The 19,399-nt window shown below is 45.9% G+C and overlaps 2 protein-coding genes and 1 long non-coding RNA gene across 9 annotated transcripts in view; 1 reads left to right on the top strand and 2 right to left on the bottom strand.

The window, feature by feature from the left end:
- The window catches only part of SPIRE1 (spire type actin nucleation factor 1), a 196,318-nt gene extending 188,214 nt beyond the window's left edge, over positions 1–8,104 (bottom strand). For all 7 annotated transcript variants that reach the window (XM_017852884.1, XM_017852882.1, XM_017852878.1 and 4 more), the window contains exon 1: positions 7,609–8,104. The gene's annotated coding sequence lies outside the window, so the exon portion shown is untranslated. The remainder of the gene's footprint in view (positions 1–7,608) is intronic.
- A 116-nt stretch (positions 8,105–8,220) lies between these two features.
- The window catches only part of LOC108515754 (uncharacterized), a 34,797-nt gene continuing 23,618 nt past the window's right edge, over positions 8,221–19,399 (top strand). Inside the window, exons 1-2 of the long non-coding RNA XR_001881602.1 lie at positions 8,221–8,419; positions 8,656–8,853. This is a non-coding gene — a long non-coding RNA (uncharacterized LOC108515754). The remainder of the gene's footprint in view (positions 8,420–8,655; positions 8,854–19,399) is intronic.
- The window catches only part of CEP76 (centrosomal protein 76), a 39,499-nt gene continuing 32,151 nt past the window's right edge, over positions 12,052–19,399 (bottom strand). The window contains exon 15 of the mRNA XM_017852886.1: positions 12,052–12,254. Within this exon, the coding sequence (XP_017708375.1) occupies positions 12,238–12,254 (17 nt within the window). The 3' untranslated portion in view covers positions 12,052–12,237. The remainder of the gene's footprint in view (positions 12,255–19,399) is intronic.

Consider the following 19,399-nt stretch of genomic DNA (forward strand, 5'->3'; position numbering starts at 1 on the left):
GCCAGGATGGTCTCGATCTCCTGACCTCGTGATCCGCCCGTCTCGGCCTCCCAAAGTGCTGGGATTACAGGCGTGAGCCACCGCGCCCGGCCGCAAAATCCCTGTCTCTAAAGAACTATATAAAAATTACCCAGGCATGGGCCAGGTGCGGTGGCTCACGCCTGGAATCCCAGCACTTTGGGAGGCTGAGGCGGGCAGATCACAAAGTCAGGAGTTTGAGACCATCCTGGCTAATATGGTGAAACTGTGTCCCTACCAAAAATACAAAAAATTAGCTTGGTGTGGTGGCACGTGTCTGTAGTACCAGCTACTCGGGAGGCTGAGGCAGGAGAATCGCTTGAACCTGGGAGGCAGAGGTTGTAGTGAGCTGAGATTGCGCCACTGCACTCCAGCCTGGTGACAGAGCCAGCCTCCGTCTCAAAAAAACAACAAAAAAAAAACTTACCCAGGCATGGTAACACACGCCTGTAGTCCCAGCTACTCGGGAAGCTGAGGTGGGAGGATTGCTTGAATCTGGGAGGTCAAAGTTGCAGTGAGCCGATCAAGCCACTGCCCTCCAGCCTGGGTGACAGAGCGAGACCTTGCCTCAAAAAAAAAAAGGGGGGGGGGATAGCAATCTTATCCAATTACAGCTAAAATCTTAATTTTGCAAATGAACATCTAAACATACTGTTAAGGCTCCTCCCACACACTTACAAGGGGCCTGTGTAAATATACTATTCATGGTATATTTACCACTGTGTTTGTTTTATTTTCTCTTCTATAATCCTAGAACTATTTACCCTTACATCACCCAGGTAAAACTAGAACATCACTTGTACATAGTAGGAACTCAAAGTATATTTGTTAGATTGAATTAACTTGACATATTTGAACTTATTATTCAAAGAGAATAATTTTTATCTTATTGTAACTGATAAGGCATTTCATCAATCTCTAATTCTACCATTCACCCCCACTACCTACTCTGGAAACCTATGCATATACTTCATATATTCCTTTCCTTTAATGATCAGGATGGGAACACAAGAAATACAGAAAAAGCGGACCAAAAAAAAATGTTTTTAAACATTTTTTTGCTGGGTGCGGTGGCTCACGCCTGTAATCCCAGCACTTTGGGAGGCTGAGGTGGGCGGATCACAAGGTCAGGAGATGGAAACCATCCTGGCCAACGTGGTGAAACCCTGTGTCTACTAAAAATACAAAAATTAGCCAGGTGTGGTGGCACGTGCCTGTAGTCCCAGCTACTCTGGAGGCTGAGGCAGGAGAATCGCTTGAACCCAGGAAGTGGAGGCTGCAGTGAGCCGAGATTGCGCCACTGCACTCCAGCCTGGGCGACAGAATGAGACTCTGTCTCAAAAAAAAAAAAAGAAAAACATTTTTTCACTATTTCAATCTTTTCCCACAAATATTCTCTCTTTAAAATCAAACAGGATTTTATTCCAAGACCGTCTTCCCCTCCAAATTAGCATGAACCTTGCTGAGAAGCTTGACTGATCATATCCTCTTTTCAAAACCCAAACAAAGCCTGAATGTTCCCTATACCAAGAAACCATTCTCAAGGGATCCCTTTATTAGTATGCACACAAGCATTCATTGTTCCTTTCAGGAAAACCTTCCACCAACCTTAAGATTATTTTAAATCAATATATGGCCATAATTTTTAAATTATGCTTTATACATCTAAACTAAAGGTACATCAAAAATTTTGAAAGCAAAATTTAAAATAAATGATTGTTGTCAGATGGGTATTTAAGTCCTCAAAGACTATGAGACCACACACGATTCTAATCTCTAATACCACTGCTATTAAATAATTCTTTGTGGCATTCCAGAAAAGCAAATGCTTTTTAACCATGTGAAGATGTAGACTATAACCTAAATTGCATCAGTCACTACTTTCTAAAGACCCTGTATACCAAAATGTACTCTAATTGCCAGTCAGGTATACTTATGAGTACACGAAGAGCCTGCGTGTCTTTAACCCCTTAATTAAGGGTGTGAAAGTTAAAACTTCATCAACTTGTACCTAATAAATTTTCCCAAACAACAAAGTCTTATTACGACTACATAAACACTGCAGAAAATAAAATGTTAAGCCACCTAACAAGAATCATAAACTCTCTTGATTCTAAGCAATCTATCCTCCTGTCATCACAGAAATACATCTTAACCATACTGCTCATTTCAAGACGTTATACATAATTTAATCATTTTACTTTCAAGAGATCCTCTAAAAAGCTAGCCTTTCCTTTTTCTTGAATTTATCTCCCTGTGTCCCATATCCCACTGCTTTTATGACCATGCTAGCAATACGGCTCAAAGTTTTACCTGAATGCTAAATAAACTTACTAATTCTTCATTTTTTTTTCTTCATTGGTCTCATTTCCATGCCTCTGACACCTTTCAACATTTTCTATTTTCTTACAGCGTATTTCTATTTATTTCATTCAAACTGAATCTAACCCTTCTCAGATGTATCAATACTGTTAAAAGTAAAAAAGATTTAAAATCAATTACTACTACATTCAGTCCCCCAAAAAGTCAGTAAAGCCTATGAAGTACTATTTATTCTAAAAGGACTAAATGGAGTGATACTGCTGGTACTGGCAAGAACCAGCAGGACTCATTCAGCTCAACAACAGAGTGACAATGGCCTGCAGAAGGATTCACTCACTGGAGGATTACAGCAAGAATCCATTTCTCCACCCTGAACGCAATCCTGGGCGCCATCTGCTAGAGCAGTGGTTCTCAACGGGGACGATTTTGCACCCTACGGAACATTTGGCAATGGATAGAGACTTTTTTAAAGTCACAATTTGCAGGGGAGGGGCTTACTGGCATCCAGTGTTAAGAGATCAAATCACGGATGCTGCACAGGACAGCCACCACAACAAAGAATTATTCAGCCAAAAATGCCAACAGTGCCAAAGTTAAGAAACTCTGACCTTGACATTTACCCCAACTCTTGGTAAAAACATAAAACAGATGGACTAGAGACAGTATGGTGGTGAGAAAGGTCCACAGGGTTAGGGGAGGAAGGAAACTCAAACCTACTGAGTACCTGCTATACAGCAAGTCTTGCCACTTGACATGTATTATCCTCACTTATGCCCCAACCCGGTGAAAACAACCATACATTCTGATTTTACACAGAAGGCTAGACTCAGGGGGATTGGGGAACTTACTCACTGTCACTTATCTAAGGGGAAGAATCACAATACAAACTCAAACCAAATGCTTCATTCCACAACACTACAAAGCCTAGAGACTAAAAGACCGAGATTTGATTCAAAGAGTTACTAATCACTTAACTTCCCTAAACGTCCATTTAGAAAATATATCAGGCTGGGCGCAGGGCCTTGCGCCTGTAATCACAGAACTTTGGGAGGCCGAGGCTGGTGGATCACTGAGGTAGGAAGTTTGTGACCAGCCTGGGCAACATGGGGAAACCCCGTTTCTACTAAAAATACAAAATTAGCCAGGCGTCATAGCGCATGTCTGTAATCCCAGCTACTTGGGAGGCTGAGGCAGGAGAACTGCTTGAACCTGGGAGGCAGAAGTGGCGGTGAGCCGAGATTGCGCCATTGCACTCCAGCCTGGGCAACAAGAGCAAAACTCCGTCTCAAAACAAAAAGAGAAAAAAAAAAAAAAAGAAATCAATGGATGTGAAAACATAAATGTTGCAGATTGCTAACTACATATAATCATGATAAATACAACGAAAAATAAAGTGTGGTCAGCACAGTGGCTCAATTCTGTAATCCCAGCACTGTGGGAAGCTGAGGCGGGTGGATCACCTGAGGTCAGGAGTTCGAGACCAGCCCAGCCAACACGGTGAAAACCCATCTCTACTAAAAATACAAAAATTAGCCGGGCATGGTGGTACACAACTATAATCCCAGCTACTTGGGAGGCTGAGGCAAGAGAATTGCTTGAACCCTGGAGGCAGAGGTTGCAGTGAGCCGAGACCATACCACTGCACTCCAGCCTGGAAAACAGAGTGAGACTCCATCTCAAAAGAAAAAAAAAGAAGTGCTCAAAAAAAAAAAAATTTTGGCCGGGCACGGTGGTTCATGCCTGTAATCCCAGCACTTTGGGAGGCCGAGATGGGCGGACCACGAGGTCAGGAGATCGAGATCATCCTGGCTAACACGGTGAAATCCCGTCTCCACTAAAAATACAAAAAAATCAGCCAGGTGTGGTGGCAGGCGTCTTTAGTCCCAGCTACTCTGGAGACTGAGGCAGGAGAATGGCGTGAACCCAGGAGGCAGAGCTTGCAAGCTTGCAGTGAGCCAAGATCGCGCCACCGCACTCCAGCCTGGGCGACTGAGCGAGACTCCATCTCAAAAAAAAAAGAAAAAAAAGTTTTTAACTTATTTTCCCCAACTCGTTCCTACAATGGAAGTCTCATGAATACAAACGTTCCTTAAAAAGAGAAAAAAGAAGTCAGGCGTGGTGGCTCATGCCTACAATCCCAGCACTTTGGGAGGCCGAGGCAGGAAGATCATGACGTCAAGAGATCAACACCATCCTGGCCAACATGGTGAAACCCCGTCTCTACTAAAAATACAAAAATTAGCTGGGCATGGTAGTGCATGCCTGTAGTCCCAGGTACTTGGGAGGCTGAGGCAGGAGAATCGCTTGAACCTGGGAGGCAGAAATTGCAGTGAGCCGAGATTGCGCCACTGCACTTCAGCCTGAGCGACAGAGGGAGACTCCATCTCAAAAAAAAAAAAAAAAAAGAAAAAAGAAAAAGAGAGATTGGGCAAGGTGGATTACATCTGTAACGCCAGCACTTTGGGAGGCCAAGGCAGTTGGATCACGTAAGCCCAGGAGTTCCAGGCTGCAATGAGCTATGACTACACCACCGCACTCCAGCCTTCAGCAGCCTAGGCAATACAGCAAGACCCTGTCAAAAAAAAAAAAAAGAAAGGAAAGAAAAAGAAAAGAAAGAGAGAAAAAGAAAGAAAGATAGAAAGAAAGGAAGGAAGGAAGGAAGGAAGGAAGGAAGGAAGGAAGGAAGGAAGGAGGGAAGGAAGGAGAGAATTTTTAAGTGTGCACACCACCAAATTATTCATCAAGTTTAAGAATCAAGATAACATCTTCAGAAGACTGTATCCTCCTGAGCCATGCAACTATTCTTAAATCCCATGAGGAAATAAACTAATATTTTAGTATGAACTTCTAAATAATTTTAGTCAACAGAAAACGCTCAAGTCTCTATCAGCAACTTTGATGAGGCTTCTCCATAACTGGTCGCGCAGGTCAGGAGCAGAACTGAGAAAGAGAATTATAAACCTATTACGAATTGTGGAGAACAACTCCACTCACTATTTTCTCCATAAACACAGTTTATTACACTGAGATCAACATGTTATCACTCACACTAGTGATGTAAAAAATAATCCATTTCAACATATGGTTCAGACCAAAAAACAAAAAAACAAAAAACCCACCCACGAGAATCTATCTTTGACAACAAAACTACACTATTTTGGTATTAAGTTTCAGTGACAAGACAATGTAAACTGGGGGCTTGTTCTCTCTGGAAATCACCACTACCAATGCTGCTTCCAAAGCAGGCTGCACACAACCATTTTTCCTCTGGAAACAGCTAAATCCCAAGGCACGATACTGCTGTATTTATTTATTTATTTATTTATTTATTTATTTATTTTTACTTTTTTGACGGGGTCTCACTCTGTCACCCAGGCGGGAGTGCAGTAGTGCAATCTCCGCTCACTGCACCCTCCACCTCCCAGGTTCAAGCAATTCTCGCGCCTCAGCCTCCCGAGTAGCTGGTATTTCAGGGGCACACCACCACGCCTGGCTAATTTTTGTATTTTTTGTAGAAACATGGTTTCACCATGTTGGCCAGGCTGGTCTCGAACTCCTGACCCTCAGGTGATCCACCTGCCTCAGCGTCCCAAAGTGCTGGGATTACAGGCATGAGCCACTGCACCTGGCAGACATTGCTGTATTTTATAAATGTATCTTTTTGTACCAATTAATACACTATAAATTATAATTGCAAGTATTTCCCACTAAGATTAAGTCCAGGTTTAAAAGCAATAAGCCAATCAAATAAACAAAAAACTATTTGAAATAGTTTCAAAAGAATAATTAAAAAGATGGCTTTAGGCCGGGCGCGGTGGCTCAAGCCTGTAATCCCAGCACCTTGGGAGGCCGAGACGGGCGGATCACGAGGTCAGGAGATCGAGACCATCCTGGCTAACACGGTGAAACCCCGTCTCTACTAAAATACAAAAAACTAGCCGGGCGAGGTGGCGGCGCCTGTAGTCCCAGCTACTCGGGAGGCTGAGGCAGGAGAATGGTGTGAACCCGGGAGGCGGAGCTTGCAGTGAGCTGAGATCCGGCCACTGCACTCCAGCCTGGGCGACAGAGCGAGACTCCGTCTCAAAAGAAAAAAAAAAAAAGATGGCTTTAAATAAAAACTTGTTTACCTGATGCTAAAAAATAAAAGATAAAAGCATGTAAATAAAAATGTGTTTACCTGACACTAAAAAACAAAAGATTAAAAACATGTTCTGGCGGAACTGAAAGAATAAGTATAACCTGGAACATTGTTTTAATCAAGTTAGACAAGGGTTTTCATTAAATGTCATTTTATTAATTCGAAATTACATCTTTCACCTTCAACATTTTGACATTTCCATCAACTTTCTAAAAGTGAGGGTAGATTGTTTTCTATGTTTTAATAGACTTGCCTCTCAAAAGAATGAATTAGAAAAAAACTGATGAGAGAAACCTTTCCTCAACCTCCTCCTCCTCTTCAATGAGCATCTGAGTAAACCCTGGCTATAAATTACTGTTTAGGTCATAATCCTGAAAAATTTGCATTAGACAATGACGTAACTAAGGCCCATTTTCTCTTTGTATCCGGACATCCTGTCAAGTTTTGCTTTACAAACCTGTTTTCATCACAACCAATTTTCACATACAGGAACGTAATCGTATTTTCTAACGTCCAAGAGCCAAAAATCATTACTTATCTATTTTTCCATTTCTCCCCAAATAGCAGAATTCTCCTCAGGGTTCAGAGTCATCTGTACATTTCTGAACCGAGGAAAGGCTGTCTAACGTGGAATACTGCCAGCTTCCCGTGAGGAGTGCGGAGTGCCCGACAGCGGCATCCGCGCGGAGCCCCCACGTAGAGCCTGCGATGCCCTCCCCACCCCGCGAACCCGGCCGTGCGTCAGCAAACACGGCGTGAGGCGCACAGGCCGCTGGCCAGGAGCAGGGCCCAGCCCACCGCTCCCAAACGCGCCGCGGGCAGCTGTCGCGCGGACTGCACAATGACGAGCGCCCCGCGGCCCGCAGGCCCAGGCCCACCCAGGGCCGCCCCAACGCCCTCCGCACAGCGGATCTGCGCCGCCGCCCGCCACGAGGCTCTGACCTCCGAGGGGCCCCGGCCCGCCACGGCCTGACGCCGCCCTCCCCTGCGGGTCCCGGCCGGATCCTCCCGGGGGTATCCCGTGGCAAACGGGGGGCGGAGGGGGCAGAAGGGCCGGGGACGCTGAGGGTAAGGCGGCCCAGCTGGGGGCGTTCCAAGGACTACGAGGGAAAGGGGCCCGGCGGCCTCACCCGCAACGGGGGGCGGCTCTCCCGCGTCGTCGGCCGCGGGCGCCAGGGTGACGGCGCCGTCCCTCCAGACGCGGATCTGCGCGGCCGAGCGCACACGGCGGCGGGGCTGGCGCGGCGGGCGCGCGGCAAGGGAGGCGCAGCACTGGTAGCACAACGGCCACGCCTGCTCCTCGTGATGGGGCTGGTTGTAGAGCCGCAGGATCTCCTCCAGGCTCAGCGCGTCCTGCGAGCCCCGGCCCGACGCCGCCCGCTGCCTCGGCTCTCGCGCCCTTCGCCGCCCACCGCCTCAGCCCGCGGCTCCCGCCGCCCGCCGCCGGCCGCCTGAGCATCCCGCGGGTGGGCGCTGCGCTCGGCAGTCGCGCCGTGTGCCGGCGTCTCCTCAGCCCCGGAGCATCGTCTCCGCGCGCCGCCGCCTCACCATCCCCGGAACCGCCACCCCCAACGCGGCCGCGCGCGCCGCCGCCGCCGGACCAGGCGGAGTGCCCGGAGCGTGGGCGGAGAGGAGGGGGCGAGGGACACTGGCTGCAGTCCGGAGCAAGACCGCCGCCGCCCGGTAGCGGACCGATGCGTTCCGGCGCCCGCCCCGCCCTCGCCTCGCGCAGTCGGCGCCGCCCAGCGCCCGCCCCTCAGGGGCCGCACGGGCCGGGGGATGCACGCTCTGGAGGTGAGGACCAGGCAGGACGGCCTGGCCTCGAGGCGAGATGGCCGCACGGTCTCTCGTGGGCCGCGACCCGCAGGGCTCGTAGAGTCGCAGGTGGTGACGCGCGGTCGGGGGCCCGGTCGCAAGGGACACACGGCTGGGGGCGCGATGGTGAGGGCGGCGACGCACGGTCCGGAGGGGACGCGCGGGCGGGTAGGGCGTGCAGGGTGGTGGGGCGTGGGGGACACGCGGGGCCGGGGTCGCACGCGCGGTCGGGGGGCGCAGGGGCAAGAGGGGGTCGCAGTTATCACGGAAGCCCCCAGCCAACTCTGGCAGGGAACTGAGCGCGCCAACGCGGGTCACCGCCCTGCACAGCGGGAGAAGTCACCCGCATTGACGTTCCCTAGGCGCTGGATGGCCGAAGGTCTGGTTGAGAACTTGAACCCGCCTGAAGCGGATGCCTAAGAAAATGCAGGCCCGCTGAAGCCTGCCCGCCGGCCCTGAGCCCTGAAAGCCTCCCGCAGTTTCCCCGACCCCGCGGCCGCTCTGCGCGTATTCCGATTTCTTGCTGGTTGAATACCTCCCTCTCCACTCCCAACTTCAGGGTAAGCACCATAAGGATGGGGATCTTCACGGGTTTTCCTCACTGACGTCTCCCAAAAGCTAAACCAGGGCCTGGAATATAAACATGTCGTACATAATTTGCAGGTGTTAGTTTCAGCGTCCTTCCGGATTCATTTGTAACATTCGTCCCTTCCCTCACTAAGGTAATGTCTCAAGTACCACACTCATCAGAGCGTGTGGAATGAGTATCACAGTGGTAAAATTGAACTGAGGGCAATTAGCCATAGAAATAAAGAATTCCGCCCCCTCCACCTATTAAATATGCAATAAAACGGATAATTATTAATCACCCATTGGTAGATGAATTTAATCGATAAAATTCCACTGAGGCTAGCCCTGTGTGAAAGCCCTGCAGAGTGCTGAAAGCATCAACCAAATAGGCAATGTGTATTAAGTTCCTGTAAACCTTTTACAGCAGTTTTATGTAAAATGTTAGAAATCACGCTTTCAACAGTTGTGTCTTGCAGTAGAAACTACAACAGTCTAAATTACAACCGTCTGTGAAAATAAGATACCATCTTACATACAGCTGGGATGGGGAGGAGGGAGAAAAGCAACAGGACGAAAAAGATTAAGAAATTTAAAGAGGGCCGTGCGCGGTGGTTTTGGCCTGTAATCCTAGCACTTTGGGAGGCTGAGGCGGGCCGATCACTGAGGTCAGGAGTTCGAGACCAGCCTGGACAACATGGTGAAACCCTGTCTCTACTAAAATTACAAAGAAAATTAGCCGGGTGTGGTGACACACGCTTGTAATCCCAGCTACGCGGGAGGGTGAGGCAGGAGAATCGCTGGAACCTGGGAGGTGGAGGTTACAGTGAGCCGAGATCACACCACTGCACTCCAGCCTAGGGGACAGAGCGAGAGTCAGTCTCAAAAGTAAATAAATAAATAAAAAATAAATTGAAAGAGGGAAGAAAGTTCCCCAGGCAATTTATTATATTTCAGTACGAGAAATACAAAACAACCCCTTAAAGTAGTATCACTTAATTATAGGTTCATAATCTCATTTGTAACAATGCAGTATCTATGCCTGCCAAAGCCCGGAGAGGTAAACATATAATTCCTTATGTGTGACACTATATATATATAAATATATCTCTGTCCTCTTGATTAAAAACAGACGAACATTCCCCTATTTTGCTATTTCAGAAGTGTATCCCGTGTGAATTTTGAAAATACAGACTGGTTTAAAATATTTTGAACAATCCAGGGAAAAAAATGGTCTACTTTTATGGACAACACTACCACCTTCTGGCCTTATGGGATACTGCTGCCCATTGCACTTCGACAACTACAGCCAAAAACATTATCTTTGCCTTTCCCACCAGTAAACAAGATAAATGGGTTAATAAGCTAGGGAATCTATGAGCCATTAACCTGCTAATCCTGGCATAGGGCAATAAATAAATCTTGAAGACAACAATACAGGGAAGGAGGAAGTGAGTAAAGGAATCTGAACTTTATCTTTTAGAAGATGCATTCTTATTTTTTTAGTCATCCCTCTAATCAATGGAAAAAGATGCAGTTTCTCTTTTTTTTTTGATTGAGACAGAGTCTCACTTGGTCACCCAGGCTAGGGTCTGTGCCGTGATTTCAGCTCACTGCAACCTCCGCCTCTTGGGTTGAGATGATTCTCATGCCTCGGCCTCTGGAGTAGCTAGGATTACAGGCACACGCTACCATGCCTGGCTAATTTTTGTGTTTTTAGTAAAGACAGGGTTTCACCATGTTGGCCAGGCTGGTCTCAAACTCCTGACCTCAGTAGTCCACCTGCCTCAGCCTCCAAAAGTGCTGGGATTACAGATGTGAGCCACTGTGCCCGGCCAAAAGATGCATTCTTAAAAACAAATTTGCAACACTGAGATTTTCCTTGAGTGATGATTTTTTACATATATACACATTTTGAGAGGGAGTCATTACTGCACTGTATCACAGGACAGTTATATTCAACAGAAGGGCTTTTTTTTTTTTTTTTTTTGGTCAAGTAACAACAATTCATGGCTATGATATACTTAAATATTTTGCCTGTGTGAGCATATATGTAATTAAGTTGAGGAAAGATGACAAGTAGAATATTGTGTGATGTTCTTTCTCTACACAAAATAAAGGAAAATCTTTAAAATCCTAGCAGTCTTCTAAGTTTAGTTATACAACATGAACGCTTGACTCTTTTTTGTATAAAGACCATAACTTACTAACTTCTAAATGATTTTCAGTACTCCTTAAAGTTTTGATAAGCTGGCCAGGCGTGGTGGCTCACGCCTGTAATCCCAGCACTGTGGGAGGCCGAGGCAGGCAGATCACCCGAGGTCAGGAGTTCAAGACCAGCCTGGCCAACATGGCAAAAACCCATCTCTACTAAAAATACAAAAATTAGCTGGGCATGGTGGCAGGCACCTGTAATCACAGCTACTTGGGAGGCTGAGGCAGGAGAATCACTTGAACCTGGGAGGCAGAGAGTGCAGTGAGCCGAGATTACACCACTGCACCCCCAACCTGGGCGACAAAAGCAAAACCTTGTCTCAAAAAAGAAGAAAAAAAATTGATAAGCCTTAGTGTTATCCATCATCACAACACTCTGAAAGTGACTGCTGACCACTCAAAGGCTACCAGCAGTTAATACCTTCTCAGTGGAGTTCAAGCAGCCCTGTGGAATAACAGCACCGTCCCATTTTCTCATTTTCAATTCAAATTCAGATTTGGGGCCAGGCGCAGTGGCTCATGCCTGCAATCCCAGGACTTTGGGAAGCCAACGCAGGCAGATCACTTGAGGCCAGGAGTTCGAGACCAGCCTGGCCAACATGGTGAAACCTCATCTCTACTAAAAATGCAAAGAAAATTAGCCAGGCATGGTGTTGCATGCCTGTAATCCCAGCTACTCAGGAGGCTGAGGCAGGAGAATCGCTTGAACCCAGGAAGTGGAGATTGCGGTGAGCCAAGATTGTACCACTGCACTCCAGCCTGGGTGACAGAGTGAGACTCCATCTCAAAGAGAAAAAAAAAAATCCAAAGATCCAAATGCATTTATGTTCAGGATATTTTGTTGCCAATTTCAGTCATTGATTGTATTTTTACTCTGTGACTTCACATTTAAAATGTCTGAACAACTCAAATCAACATTTAAATGTCTTTTTCAAAGTGCTGTGAAGTCCGACATGTTACTCTGAATATGATTTTGTTTTTGTTGATTTTGTTATTTATTAAAAATGGAATCCTTGACTTTTTTTATATTTACTTATTCTTGTAGAATAAATGTACTTCATGCTTCATACTCTGGAAGTACTGGCCGCGCTGCTCTGAGTCTTCCAGGGAGCACCATCACTGTGCAGCCCAAGCTTTTCCCAGACACTTCTGGACAGGTGCTCCTAAGGGGCACATTCACCTACAAAAGTGCACCAGAAAGGGAAAAAAAAAAAAACACAGCATATTTTTCAATGTTGTAACCTAAATTTTCATTGCCTACAATTGTAGCACCTTATACATCTATAGTGATATTTCATACTTTCAAAGTGTGCTCTTCAGTTACACAACTTGAAGGGTCAGATATTATTTCTGTCTTACAGAGGAGAAAATACAGTCATAGGACAAAATGCAGAAGCAGTAAATGAAACCGGTGGGACTGGAACTCAAGCCTCCTGACCAGCTCAGCTCTTTCTCCTACATTACAATGTCCGTGTACACTCACACAGCGAGAATAAAGTCCTGAGCCTGGCCGTGGGGACTCACACCTGTAATCCCAGCACTGTGGTAGGCTGAGGCGGGAGCATCATTTGAACTCACAAGTTTGAGACCAGCCTGGGCAATGTGACGAAAATCCATCTCTACCAAAAATACAAAAAATTAGTCAGGTGTGGTGGTGCACACCTATAATCTCAGCTGCTCAGAAGGCTGAGGCACAAGAATCACTTGAACCCAGGAGGCAGAGGCTGCAGTGACCTGAGATCATGCCACTGCACTCCAGCCTGGGCAATACAGTGAGACCTTATCTCAAAAAAAAAAAAAAAAAGAAGAAAAATGTTTTGAGGGAAAGTAGAGGATTGAGATAAAATGTATTAACAATAGTGTATCAGTGGGTTCATGAGAGACCTTGGAAAATACTAGGCTAAGCAATAATCATGTTTCACCTACTTAATGTGATTCTCCTTTAAGATAATTTTTTTTATTTGTATTTTTTATTTATTTATTTATTTATTTTTTTTTTTTTTTGAGACGGAGTCTTGCTCTGTCACCCGGGCTGGAGTGCAGTGGCCCGATCTCAGCTCACTGCAAGCTCCGCCTCCCGGGTTCACGCCATTCTCCTGCCTCAGCCTCCCGAGTAGCTGGGACTACAGGCGCCCGCCACCTCGCCCGGCTAGCTTTTGTAGTTTTAGTAGAGACGGGGTTTCACCGTGTTAGCCAGGATGGTCTCGATCTCCTGACCTTGTGATCCACCCGTCTCGGACTCCCAAAGTGCTGGGATTACAGGCTTGAGCCACCGCGCCTGGCCCAAGATAATTATTTTTAAACCATCATAGATGTATGACGTTCTGATCTGAATATAAGTGTAATTATTAGCTTCAACTAGTTAAGATTTGTCTTCAAAAAGACTTCATAAATATGAATTTTAGGCCAAGCCACTATTTTATGCTTATGGAAATTGGAGCCTGCAAAGGTTAAGTGACTTACCCAAATTACTGCTAGTTGGCCTTTGATAATTCAAATATATTTCCTGTAACACGAACTTTCCAAATACTCTTTTATAGCCATATTACATAATTCTGATCAGATTTCAAATGTTAGGACAAGCAGTAGCTTACTCCTTAATTCCAGTGGGAAATTAAAAACAAAATAAGGCCCAAAAATATCTATTCTTTGAGACAGTCGCTTGAGGCCAAGGCTTGAGTGCAGTGGAATGATCTCAGTTCACTGCAACCTCCACCTTCTAGGTTCAAGCAATCCTCCCACCTCAACCTTCCAAGTAGCTGGGACCACAGGTGCACACCACCATACCTGGCTAACTGTTGTACCTTTTTGCAGAGACAAAAAAGAGACAGGGTTTCACCAAGATGCCCAGGCTGGTCTGGAACTCCTGAGCTCAGGTAATCCACCCACCTCATCCTCCCAAAGTGCTGGGATTGCAGGTGTAAGCACCACAACCGGACACAAAATTATCTGTTTTGTAGCAAAGTTTGATGTTTGACAATAATTGCTTAAAAATGGAGAATTCTCGATAAAATCTTAACCAGAGATTTGTGTTGTGTAAATTAAAATTTTCAGACTGAATCACACTTTGCTGATGAGACAATGCAAAAATATTTTTTCAAGCCTCTATTTAATTTTTCCTGAGTGTGTGTGTGTGTGTGAAGAGACAGAGTCTCATTCTGTTGCCCAGGCTTGATGGAGTGCAGTGGTGTAATCATAGCTCGCTGTAACCTCTGACTCCTGTGCTCAAAAGAATCCTCCCAGCCGGGCACAGTGGCTCACGCCTGTAATCACAGCATTTTGGGAGGCTGAGGCAGGCAGATCACCTGAGGTCGGGAGTTCAAGACCAGCCTGACCAACATGGAGAAACCCCATCTCTACTAAAAATACAAAATTAGCTAGGCGTGGTGGCGCATGCCTGTAATCCCAGCTACCCGGGAGGCTTAGGCAGGAGAATTTCTTGAACCCAGAGGGGCAGAGGTTGCAGTGAGCTGAGATCTTGCCATTGCACTCCAGCCTGGGCAACCAGAGCGAAATTCCATCTCAAAAGAAAAAAAGAATCCTCCCGCTTCAGCCTCCTGAGTAGGCTGGGACTACAGGGATGTGCCACCACACCCCAATAATTTTTAAAAACTTTTTGTAGGCTGGGCGTGGTGGCTCACGCCTATAATCCCAGCACTTTGGGAGGCTGAGAAGAGTGGATCACGAGGCCAGGAGATGGAGACCATCCTGGTTAACACGGTGAAACCCCATCTCTACTAAAAATACAAAAATTAGCCAGGCATGGCGGCATGTGCCTGTAGTCCCAGCTACTCAGGAGGCTGAGGCAAGAGATCGCTTGAACCTGGGAGGCGGAGATCGCAGTGAGCCAAGATCATGTCATTGCTCTCCAGCCTGGGTGACAGAGTCAGACTCTGTCTCAAAAAAATTTTTTTTCTAGAGAAAGGGTGTCAGTCTGCTGCCCAAGCTGGTCTCAAATTCTTGGGCTCAAGGTATCCTCCCACCTTGGCCTCCCAAAGTGCTGGGATTACACGTTTGAACCGTTGTGCTTGGCTAATTTGTCCTGTTTTTTTTTTTTTTTTTAATACAGGGTCTTGCTCTGTCGCTCAGACTGGAGTGCAGTGGTGCAATCTCTGCTCACTGCAACCTCTGCCTCCCAGGTTCAAGTGATTCTCCTGCCTCAGCCTCCTGAGTAGCTGGGATTACAGGTGCCCGCCACCATGCCCAGCTAACTTTTGTATTTTAGGTAAAGCAGGGTTTCACCATTTTAGCCAGGCTGCTCTCCAACTCCTGACCTCAAGTGATCCACCCACCTCAGCCTCCTGAAGTGCTGATGTGAGCCACTGCACCCGACTTATCCTAATCTTTATTGAGAAAAGATGGCCTTTTCCTGTTGCTCAAAAAAGGTGTTTTTTCCCTAACGTACAGGCAGAGGTCTAGAGCTGCTCTTGGCTCTTGTATTCTACTTTGACCCAATGAGAGCCTCATTTCTCTTCCAAGGTGAGCATGTAACCAGCATAAAATATGACTTCCCTTTAATTCAACTCGATATTTAATGAATTCTGCACATTCCAGATGTGCTAAAAAGCTAGTCTTTAAGCTTTGCCTTAGTAATTTTTGTAGAAGGGTATAGGTAAAGGTATAGGCATGGTGGTATGTGCCTGTGGTCCCAGCTACTCGGAGGCTGAGGTGGGAGGATGGCTTGAGCCCGGGAGGTAGAAGTTGCAGTGAGCCAAGTTCATGGCTTATATGTTACTTGTGCTTTTCCCTTAGGATTTCCCCTCAACTGTTCTGTTAACCTCAATTCCTGTCCTCCTGATCTTTTGTATAAAGAGCCACTGATGGAACACTGTATTTCCCTTACGTGCCGTACCTGTTCATACCTCTCAGGAACAGAAGTGTAACCCTTGCTCCCACTCTCGACCTAGCAATCTAATCCTCCTTAAGAGATGTTGGAAGAAAAATTATTGACATTGCAATTCATAAAAACATGACATCCCAGAGCTTAACCTAAAGTTGTAAGAGAGTGTTTTAAAGAAACTTAATTTTTTTTTTTTTTTTTTTTTTTTTTTTGAGACGGAGTCTTGCTCTGTCACCCAGACTGGAGTGCAGTGGCACAATCTCTACTCACTACAACCTCCACCTCCTGGCTTCAGGCAGTTCTCCTGCCTCAGCCTCCCGACTAGCTGTGATTACAGATGCACGCCACACGCCCAGCTAATTTTTGTATTTTTAGTAGAGACGGGGTTTCACCATGTTGGCCAGGCTAGTCTTGAACGCCTGACCTCGTGATCTGCCCACCCTGGCCTCTCAAAGTGCTGGGATTACAGGCATGAGCCACCGTGCGTAGCCCAACACTATTTTAATGGTATCAAAATTATTCCTTTGTGGCTGGGCACAGTGGCTCATACTTGTAATCCCAGCATCTTGGGAGACTAAGACAGGAGGAATGCTTGATGCCAGAAGTTCAAGACCAGACTGAGCAACATAGCAAGACCTCGTCACTACAAAAAAAAAAAAAAAAAAAGTTTAAAATTAGCCAGTCACAGTGGCATACAACTATAGTCCTAGCTACTTAGGAGGCTGAGGCAAGAGGATCACTTGAGCCCAGGAGTTCTTGGTTAAAGTGAGCTGTGATCATGCCACTGCACTCCAGCCTGGGTGACAGAGTGAGACCCCCGGCTCAAAAAATTAAAAAAGTATTATCTTGCAAAATTTGCTAAGTAATGTTCATTCTTCAACTGTGATATTGTCATAATGCCATGGATGTTTTCAGGGTTAACAAAATGTTGTGGTATTCTTTTTTTTTTTTTTTTTTTTGTGAGGTAGGGTCTCCCTCTATTGCCCAGGCTGGAGTGCAGTGTGCAATCATGGCTTGAAGCCTCGTGACATCCCGCCTCAATTGATCCTCCCACCTCAGCCTCCCAAATAGATGGGACTACAGGTGCACACACCATGCCTGGTTTTTGTTTTGTTTTGTTTTTGTATTTTTGGTAGAGATAGGGTTTCGCCACATTGCCCAAACTGGTCTTGAACTCCTCGCTCAATTGATCCACCTGCCTTGGCCTCCCAAAAGGGTGGAATTACAGGTGTGAGCCACCATACCCAGCCTGAAAAAAAAAAAAAAAACAAGAAACTTTTGAATTGATTTATTCTACCACATTTAGAGCAACCGCTGCTTATCATAGACAAGCTATTTTATTCTTCCAATCAGGTTTATCAAAACTGAAGATTCCAATTTAACATCTTTAATCCAAACATGTTTTATTAATATATTGACAAAAAACTAAATTTTATTCATAACTTGAGTTTAAAATTAAAAATTCCATATATTACTGAAATTAAGCTAATATAAATCTCAATCTGATTCTGATAAATTAAGATGTATATGGAAAACCACCAAACACAAATAAGGTGTATATGGAAACCCTAAAGCAAACACTAAAAAACCCCTCAAAAATTAGTGATTTAAAAAAAGATAAAAAATAGTGATAAAAATCATTAAAGAAATTAAAACATTAAATTAGAAAATATTCTTTTGGGCTGGGCGTGGTGGCTCACACCAGTAGTCCCAACACTTTGGGAGGCTGAGTCAGGAGGATCGCTTGAGGCCATGAGTTTAAGACCTGTATTTGAGTGAGACCTTGTTTCTACAAAAAAATTTTAGAAGTTAGCTGAGTGTGGTGGTACATGCCTATAGTCCCAGCTACTCTGAGGCTAAGGCCAGAGGATCTGTTGAGCCCAGGAGTTCAAGGCTGCAGTGAGCTATGATCACACCACTGCAGCCTAGCCCCAAAGACAGAGTGAGACACTGTCTCTTGAAATTAAGACAATATAATATCTGGCCGGGTGTGGAGGCTCACACCTGCAATCCCAGCACTTTGGGAGGCCAAGGCAGGTGGATCGCAAGGTCAGGAATTCAAGACCAGCCTGGAAAACATGGTGAAACCCCCATCTCTAGTAAAAATATAAAAATTAGCCATGTGTGGTGGCAGGCACCTGTAGTCCCAGCTACTCGGGAGGCTGAGGCTGGAGGATTGCTTGAATCTGGGAGGCAGAGGTTGCAGTGAGCCAAGATCGTGCCACTGCACTCCACCCTGGGTGACAGAGCAAGACTCTGTCTCAAAAACAAAAAAGAAAAGAAAGTATAATATTCACTTAACACAGAAGAAAGCAATAGACCTACAGGTGCGTTCTGATCTTAAAAAAAAAAAAAAAAATAGAACAAGAAAGCAGTACGGGAGAAATAAAGGGAAAAAAAAAAACACGAGGCAAAAGAAAAGTAAGCTGGCAAACACAAATCCAGCCATATCAATAATAACATTAAATGTGAATGGGGCTGGGCGCAGTGGCTCACGCCTGTAATCGCAGCACTTTGGGAGGCCGAGGCAGGCGTATCACCTGAGGTCAGGAGTTTGAGACCAGCCTGGCCAACATGGTGAGACCCTGTCCCTACTAAAAATACAAAAATTAGCCAGACATGTTGCTGCAGACTTGTAATCCTAGCTACTTGGGAGGCAGAGGCAGGAGAATCACTTGAATCTGGGAGGTGGAGGTTGCGTTAATCTGAGATTGTACCACTGCACTCCAGACCGGGCAACAGAGTGAAACTGCAACCCTCCCCCAATTCCCCCCACCGCCACTGGCCAAAAAAAGTGAATGGAGGCTGGGTGTCTTCGCAGATGCCAATAATCTCAGCACTTTGGGAACCCGAAGTGGGCGGATCACTTGAGATCAGGAGTTTGAGACCAGCCTGCCAACAAGACAAAACCCCGTCCCTACCCAAAAATACAAAAAATACAAAAATTAGCTGGGCATAGTGGTGCACACCTGTGGTCCCAGCTATGAAGGCTAAGGCAGGAGAATCACTTGAACCCAGGAGGCGGAGGATGCCAGGAGCCAAGATTGCACCACTGCACTCCAGCCTGGGTGACAGAGTAAGACTCCATCTCAAAAAAAAAAAAAAAAAAAAAAAAAGAATGGATTTAATCCAATCAAAAAGCTGAAACTGTCAGACTGGGTTAAAAAAGGAAAATTCAACTATATGTTGTCTACCGAGCAAGATACGCTTTATTCTTTTTTTTTTTTTTTTTGAGACAGAGTCTCGCTCTGCACCCAAGCTGGAGTGCAGTGGAGAGCAATCTTGGCTCACTGTAGCCTCTGCCTCCCGGGTTTAAGCAATTCCCCTGCCTTAGCCTCCCAAGTAGCTGGGATTATAGGCGTGTACCACCACGCCAAGCTAATTTTTGTATTTTTAGTAGATACGGGGTTTCACCATGTTGGCCAGGCTGGTCTTGAACTCCTGATCCTGGCTGATCTGCCCACCTCAGCCTCCCAATTACAGGC

Source organism: Rhinopithecus bieti, unplaced genomic scaffold (genome assembly GCF_001698545.2).
Source record: "Rhinopithecus bieti isolate Rb0 unplaced genomic scaffold, ASM169854v2 scaffold_35884, whole genome shotgun sequence".
In the NCBI taxonomy this organism is placed as follows: domain Eukaryota; kingdom Metazoa; phylum Chordata; class Mammalia; order Primates; family Cercopithecidae; genus Rhinopithecus; species Rhinopithecus bieti.